At 41.4% G+C, this 7,962-nt stretch overlaps 1 protein-coding gene across 3 annotated transcripts in view; it reads left to right on the top strand.

The window, feature by feature from the left end:
• Positions 1 to 5,171, top strand: part of Cry1 (cryptochrome circadian regulator 1) — a 52,430-nt gene extending 47,259 nt beyond the window's left edge. For 2 of the 3 annotated variants that reach the window (XM_028776949.1, XM_028776951.1), the window contains exons 11-13: positions 3,546 to 3,617; positions 3,690 to 3,796; positions 4,573 to 5,171. In XM_028776949.1, the coding sequence (XP_028632782.1) occupies positions 3,546 to 3,617; positions 3,690 to 3,793 (176 nt within the window). In that variant the 3' untranslated portion in view covers positions 3,794 to 3,796; positions 4,573 to 5,171. Of the gene's footprint in view, positions 1 to 3,545; positions 3,618 to 3,689 lie in introns of all 3 variants that reach the window. The other variant, XM_028776950.1, reaches the window with a different exon arrangement.
• The last annotated feature ends 2,791 nt before the right edge of the window (positions 5,172 to 7,962 follow it).

The raw sequence follows: 7,962 nt of genomic DNA, 5'->3' as shown, positions 1-7,962 counted from the left end.
ACACACACACACACACACACACAGAGTGTAGGAAAACGGCATTTCCATTTCATTATATCTTACTTGCATTTTTTGAGTATAACTACAATAAAGACCCTGAAGACACAGGGATATAGGAATGTCTCTCCCTCCCTCCTTTCTTCTTTCCTTCCCTTTTTCCTTCCCTCCCTTTCTCCCTCCTTCCTTTCCTCCCTCCTTTCCTCCTCCCTTCCCCCCCCCCTCTCTATGTGTGTGTGTGTGTGTGTGTGTGTGTGTTGGCCCAGCTGTTTTAACTCAGTAAAATGTTTTCGAGGATATTCACTTAGTATCTAAAGAATGAATAGAATTGATGAACTTGAGAAACTGAAACCAGAGTTATTATTTTGTGCCTTGTAAGGACCTTCCTGTGACTCTTACCAAAAGTTGATCTGTCCCTCCTCAGAATCATCACTGTGTCCTAATAACACTCTGTAATTAGTAAGCCTGCTTACTCCTAGAGTCTGAGCCCTGTGGTGTAGACCCTGTGTCTTTAATAGTTGTATCCGTAGTATCTGCAGCAGCTGTGTGAAACACAAATGAATAAAGCAACATGGAAAGTGTAAGTCCAGTAAGTGAGAATGCGTTGTTAGCAGGGACTGACGCACCCATGTACCTGGGAAGGCTCTCAAGGTCAAAGCCAGCCTGAACGACACGATACAGTCTGATCTCAGAAAGAAATGTATTTGCTGACCTTTTATTGTAATATGATACATAGAGCATGAACTTACCGTGTATCTGTCTCTGGATGTCAGTGACATAAAAATACATTAACATAGCTTTGTGAAGGTATAGACAGTGCTGTACAATCATGCATGGCCACAGTTCCTAAATATGGTGACCCTTATCCCCATACAAGTTCACATGTTGTGTGTTTTCAGTATAATTAGAAAATAGCCACTCTGTGAATGACAATGTCAACATTTAAAAAGACAAAACAAGAAAATAAAACCTGTGAATTAAAGTGTCAACAGGAGGGTTTCTTTTTTTTTTTTTTTTTTTTTTTGTTCTGTTTTGTTTTGTTGGTTTTTCTGAGACAGATTTTCTCTATGTAGCCCTGACTGTTCTGTAATTTGCTCTGTAGACCAGGCTGGCCTTGAATTCAGAGATCTGCCTGCCTTTGCCCGCTCAGTGCTGGGATCAAAGGTGTGCACCACCACCACCTGGCTTGCTTCTTTGTTATAGTATAGAGATATCCCTTCCCAGGGATGGAAGTTGTTATCTGTGGGCCAAGATAGCCAATTTTCAAATTCTAAGAACCTGAAAAATGGGATTTCTTATCTAAAAAAAACTTGATGAGCATTTAATAGAAATAAGTTGTCATGAAACAGCAGGCACAGGCCTGCGCGAGTGTGCACCAGGGCCTCTTCGTGTGTGTAGTACAGCTTCCAACTTAGTATGTGTATCGGAATCCTGGGTGTGAGAAAGAACAGGTCTCTCGTCCCCTTGTACCTGCTCTGGGGTTTTTCCCTCCTGTTGGGTTTCCTTGTCCATCCTCGATGTGATGGATTTTGCTTTGTCTTACTATGTTTTATTTTGTTGCGTTTGGTTCTTATCTCTTTCAATAAGCCTGTTCTTTTCTAATGAGAGACAGAAGGGAAGAAGATTAAGAGCATGTGCCAGTACCACAGGCAAGAGTCTATTTTCAGTAACAGGGAAAATAAATGAATAAGTGTCTTTTCAGTATTCATGTCTTTATTTATTAAATGGAGTTTTGCTATATAGCCATAGATGACCTGGAACTTGCTGTGTAGACCATGCTGGGCTCAAACTTGTGGCAATCTTCCTGTCTTGACCTGCCCAGTATTGGGATTGCAAGTATACACCACTATGCCCAGCAAAACAGGTATAGTTTTGGGGTGACCTATCTGAAGGGCCATGTGGCTATATGTTCCCTTTCTCTTTGGTTTGTTTTGAGTTACTGTTTGTTGATTTGCTGTGGAACAGTTTTATGTATACCTGTCTGCCCTTGACTCTGTGTGTTCAGCAAGGACCCCTTGAACTTCTTCTGCCTCCTGCTTTTGCCTGCCATTTCTGGGATCACACATATGCACCACACCCAGCTTACATACGCTGTTCGTAATCTGGGCTCACTGATGGAAAGACAACAGTTCTGTAAAGCTTTTCTGATCTAGGAAATCAGTTTCCTTATATCACAGTTTTCTTTTGGAAAGGGTTGTTAAGTTGCTTAAGTAACTGCTCCACGTGAGTGTCTTGCCTTTGTGATCTGAATTGTTTAGCTATCAGCTATTAGACCTTTACTTCCTCATGTCCACTGAGACACATTTTTAAAGGTTTCTGACAGAAGGATATGGAACCAAAGGGCAGGGTGAAGGACCAGGATCTTTCTCACTGCTGCCATGTGTTTTCCCTTCATGGTCACTTAGGGTTTTAATGCTGTGAGCAGACACTATGACCAAGGCAAGTCTTATAAGGACAACATTTAATTGGGCCTGGCTTACAGGTTCAGTCCATTATCATCAAGATGTGAGCATGGCAACTTCCAGGCAGGCATGGTGCAGGAAGAGCTGAGAGTTCTATATCCTGATGGGACTGCAGCCAGGAGAGACTGTCTCATAGCAGCTAGGAGGAGGGTATAAAGCCCACATCCACAGTGACACATCTACTCCAACATGACCACACCTGCTAATGGTGCCGTGCCCTAGGTCAAGCATATACAAACCATCATATTCACATTTTCCGGTATACCTGTTTTTTTTAAAAACAAACAAACAAACAAAAAAACAGCCTATGCTAGAAAAGGAAGACGGAAGAGATAGCTTAGTAGTAAGGAGAACACACTGCACTTGCAAAGAGCCCAAGTTGAGCTCCCAGCTTCCACTTTGGGTGGTTCATAACTGCCTCTGACTCCAGCTCCAGGGGATGCTGCTGCCCTGGCCTGTGTGGGACCTGCACTCACATGCACATACCCATATAGAAATGCATAGCTAATACAGTAAACCTTTTTAAAAGTAACATGAGATGGTTCACTGGGCAGAGTGCCTGTTGTGCAGGGACTCACACGTGTAACACTAGATCAGTGATGCACACTGTAGTGCCTGCTGTGCAGGGACTCACACGTGTAACACTAGGTCAGTGATGCACACTGTAGTGCTGGCACCGGCAAGAACTAGGAGGACCAGGAGCCCACTGGCCATGCAGTCTAGCCAGTCAGTGAGCTCTGGGCTCAGTGAGAGACTCTTGTCTGAAGAACTAAGCAGGAAAGCAGCAGAGAAAACACCTAACATCAACCTCTGGGCTGTACACATACGAGCATGTACATGACATATACCACACACAAAAATGCATACATGTAAACACTGCATTCAAAATGAAAATGAAGTGTGTTTTGCCTTGAACTGTCAACAGTTTTCTTGATTTAAGATTGTAATTTTTGACTGAGTTAAAATTGAGAAAAATATATAACTAAACTTAAATACAAAAGCTAAAAAGTGGCTTTACAGTCGTAATATATATATATATATGCATGCCTTAAGTTTTTAAATCATTTTTTTTTGTTTTCAATCCAGATTGCTCTCAAGGAAGTGGTATTTTACACTATGCTCACGGAGACAGTCAGCAAACTCACCCACTAAAGCAAGGTAAGGACAATGCGCTCGAGCCGGCCGACTCTCCTCCTAGCCCAGCTCACACATGCCTTTGTAAATGTGTAGGAAGAAGCTCCGTGGGCACCGGCCTCAGCAGTGGGAAGCGTCCTAGTCAGGAAGAGGATGCACAGAGTGTTGGCCCCAAAGTCCAGCGACAGAGCAGTAACTGATCGGTAAACACTTCGGTTTTCTCTATATTGTAGAATATTTCATTAAAATTCAGTAATTTCTACGTGAGAACTGATCTGTTCTCTACCACATGAGCAGTTGTTATAAATGCAGTTAATGGTTGAACAGAGGAGGAGCCCCTGCAGCAGACACAGCCCTGAGCTCAGAGCCAGGCTCCCACACCACCGTCTGTCTGACTTTCAGAAGCTTGTAGTTCTGAAGACATGGTTCTCTTATGACAGAACTATGAGCCTCCTCCTTTCGATAACTAAGATCCCGCTAAAACTCTCCCTCAAACCCTTACACTAAATATTGTTGTGTACGGAAGGAAGGGGTTTGAGCCAAGGTTATGCGCAGGCCAGCCTCACACCGCTGGGATCCTTCTGAGCCATCTTTCCAAATGCTAGGACTGCAGACACACCATAGACTCAGTTCATCCTGTCATCTTCTGTTGTGCGGCTTTGAAAACCTCATCCTTCGTTTTTAATCAGTGCTGGGCCTTGTTAGAAGTGGCAGAAATCCTGCCTACATCCAACTTAATTCAATTTATGATACTGTTTTGTGACTCAGTTAATAAGAAAAGTATTTACATTCTACTTTTGTCAGTTCTTAAAGCTTTTCATACCTTTGGTTATCTTAAACTGTTTACATTATCACTTAGTTTTTATGCCAACCATATACATTTCTTGAAGTAAAAGTCGGTAAATGCTCATCAGTTTTTGATTATTTAATTCTTTGCAATGAAGTTTTACTTGTTTCCCCCCCCCCCTTTAAATCACAGAAAGCATACAGAAGGAGTCTTCGCAGCTGAAGTTGGTGGGAAAGTCAGTACTTTTCATTTAAATTATTTAAAAATGTCATTCATTCATGGAAAACAGTTACATTTCGAACATATTATTTCTAATAATATTTCTGTGGTTTTTAACTTTTTAATGAATGTCACAAAGGACAAGTGGTAATTTGTATATAAAGAACTTGGTAAAAGATTTGCTTAATGTAAATATAGCCACAGTTAGAATAGACTCATCAGTATATTTTTGATAATTTTTCATGTATGGTAAAAGTTAAAATCTCAAGAGTTTTGAGAGTCATTGCAGGAAAATGGGAAGTTTTTAGACTTTCTTAAAACTTTGTTAAAATTTTAGGACACATTTTTCCAGACATCATTGTTTGACCTAATTTTGCAGTCTTTGATAATAATGCTTTAGAAAATACATGTAGTCCAGTGCACATGCCTCTGTCGGCGTGGACAGTTGTGTTAAAGCCTCCAGTGCCGCTGCTCGGACTCGCACTCACTGTGTACTGTGCTGAGCGCCTCTGTCTCCCCGCTCGTTTATTTACAGCCACTGTGACTTTGTTATTAAAGAATGCAAATATGGACTCTCGTGTGCTTGTGCTCATTTCTCATTTTGTTTGCTTGGTCAGAGGGTTGTTATGTGAGGTATGATTAGATTACAAATACACAAGGTATGTATCACCATTTTGAATGAAAGACTAGGCACTCTCACTAGCAGATCGTATCTGTAGAATTATCTGAAAGGCAGCTTTACAGCCTGCCTTGTGTGTTCTCACACAATGGGTTCTGTCGCTGTGAGGCAGCCTGTGTGACACAGCAGCTGAGAGTGTGGGTTCAAAGTCAGACCCTTCCAGTTAGTAGCTTTGAGACCTTGGACAAGACTTTACCTTTCTGTCTTCATTTTTCCATCTTAAATGGGAGTAAGGACAGTATCTGCTTCATAGTCCAGTTTCATATAAAGTGCTCTTAGTACTGCGGGCCATATAGCCTCGCCCAGCATATGTTAGCTGCAGGCTGCATGTGCCCTGGATGACACGAGCTAGCTGCCACCGTTTCCACTGTCACTCCTTACTGAGCTCTGTTAGGCACTTTCATACTAAAGGCTGTATTGATTAATCATTGGCTTTTCATTTGCCTGTCCTCAGTAATAACAAACAGTGTTAGTGTGGCAGTAGGGAGTGGGTCATTATAGGGCATTTGCCTAGAATGTGTAAGGAAGGCCCTACGTTCAGCCCTCACTACCACATACACAGACAAGCAAACAGACAGACAGATAGACACACACACACACACACACACACAAATCAGTGTAATTTTATTGTAAAGGTAACTAAAAGTATAAGTTTGACTTAAGAAACAGAAACATGTTTTTATATGACAGGCATTTTTAAAATATATACTGAATAACAAATTAATAATGCTCAATAAATAACAACAATAAGAAAGTTGAGATGTTCCAGTTGCCTTTCACTAATTCCTCCTGTGGACCTGGTTGTATTACAAAGAGCTGCAAGTCATAGGCCTTAGAGTCAACATCCAGGGGGAGCAGACTCGTTTCTGATAGAAACTCCTCTTGGCATAGGAACAGTTCGGCCATGTGGGCAACTGGATGTTGTTGGGTGACATGTTTTCTCTCCAGAGATTTTCTGAAAGCTGCCCAGAAGGAATCACTTTAAAGGTAAAGAAGCCAAGGTATGGATTAGAGTTCCAGTTTGAAACTGTCCTAGAACACAATATTCTCCCCCAATCAGCCAAATTAAGACATCAAAATCCTACCAGAGATTGAAGTATTAAAAGTATTTTATTTAAGCCAGATGTGTTACATATCTTTGATTCCAGCATGGAAAGCAGAGGCAGGTAGATCTCTGAGTTCAAGGCCAGCCTGCTCTACAGAGTGAGTGCCAAGACAGCCAGGGCTACACCGAGAAACCCTATCTTAAAATAAATTAATTTAATAATAATAATTGGCTTTCTGACTTTTAGCTTAACAATTTTATTAGAGTTTAAGAGAAAATGTAATACAGGTTAGGTAAAAATCATGGCAATGCCAGGAGGAGAAAGAGAAAAGGTCATGTCTTTTAAATTGGGTGTGGAATAGAAGTACCATAGATTGTTAAGAAAGCATGCAGAGTGCAAGCCACTTCAAGAGCAAAGGAAAGAACCAGCTCGCTCCCTGAATCCTTGAGTTCTTATATTACTTCACACTTTGGAAAATTGAAGGAACCAAGCTTTTAAATTAACGTATAGTTTCCTTATGTTTTTCTCATATCCTTAAAGTAGTGACTTTCACGTGTACAAGAATGACAGCCATTGTCTACTTTTCAGTTGCTGTGATAAACATCGGTGCAGCTTATAAAAGCATTTAATGTGGATAATTGCAGAGGGTTAGAGTTCATGAGTGCAGAGCACAGTAGGAGCTGAGTGCTCGCTCACACATTAATCCATGACTGAGAGGCTCAGAGTGGGCCCCAGGAATAGTAAAAATCTTTTGAAACCTCAAAGCCTGACCCAAGGTCATACCTCCTCCAACAAGGTCACTCCTCTTTATCCTTCCCAAACAGTTCCACCATCTGAGGCCCAAGTATTCAAACAATGAGCCTGTGTGGACCATCCTCATTCAAACCACTATACCCATTATAATTTTATTTTTATATACTAGAGACTTCAGAATTGTCTGATTTTTGTTACGTTCTTTAAGAAAATTTACACAGTAGTAGTCTCCTCACCTGCTCTCCTAAGGTTTTTTCCTGAGTGTCAAGCCCTAGAAATGCACTGTAAGAGGACGGCAAAGTCTGAGCCCAGTCGTTGGCTACAGTTGGTGCAGCTGAGTTAGAATCTACTTTTGCTTACAATGCACAGGTTGTGTGGAGCCTTGGTGCAAGCTTCTCGAACCAGGATGCTCCCCTAGCACCAGGATGCTCAGTTCTGCTTCCCTCTCCTAACAAGTGACTGCATGGTATGCAATCCCAAGTCTTGACTTTAACACCTGTAACTTTCTTTTACTTTCTTCCTTCCATTTTTTTTTTTTTTTTTTTAGATTTATTTATTTTTATGAATGTGAGTACACAGTTGCTGTGATCAGACACACCAGAAGAGGGCATCAGATCCCATTACAGATGGTTGTGAGCCACCATGTGGTTGCTGGGATTTGAACTCAGGACCTCTGGAAGTGCAGTCGGTGCTCTTAACCACTGAGCCATCTCTCCAGCCCCCCATTTTATTTTTTTAATTGTCTGATTTTTTGGGTGGAGGGGGGTTGGTTTGGTTTTTTGAGACAGTACCTTAGACTGTAAACAAAACTGGCCTGGATTACTATGTAATTCCAGACTGTCTTTGAAGCCATACTAATCCTTCCCCATGCTATGATTATAGATG

Source organism: Grammomys surdaster, unplaced genomic scaffold, assembly GCF_004785775.1.
Source record: "Grammomys surdaster isolate TR1022 unplaced genomic scaffold, NIH_TR_1.0 275, whole genome shotgun sequence".
Taxonomy (NCBI): Eukaryota; Metazoa; Chordata; class Mammalia; order Rodentia; family Muridae; genus Grammomys; species Grammomys surdaster.
The sequence above is the reverse complement of the archived record's forward strand: the minus strand, read 5'-3'. Positions and strand labels throughout refer to the sequence as shown.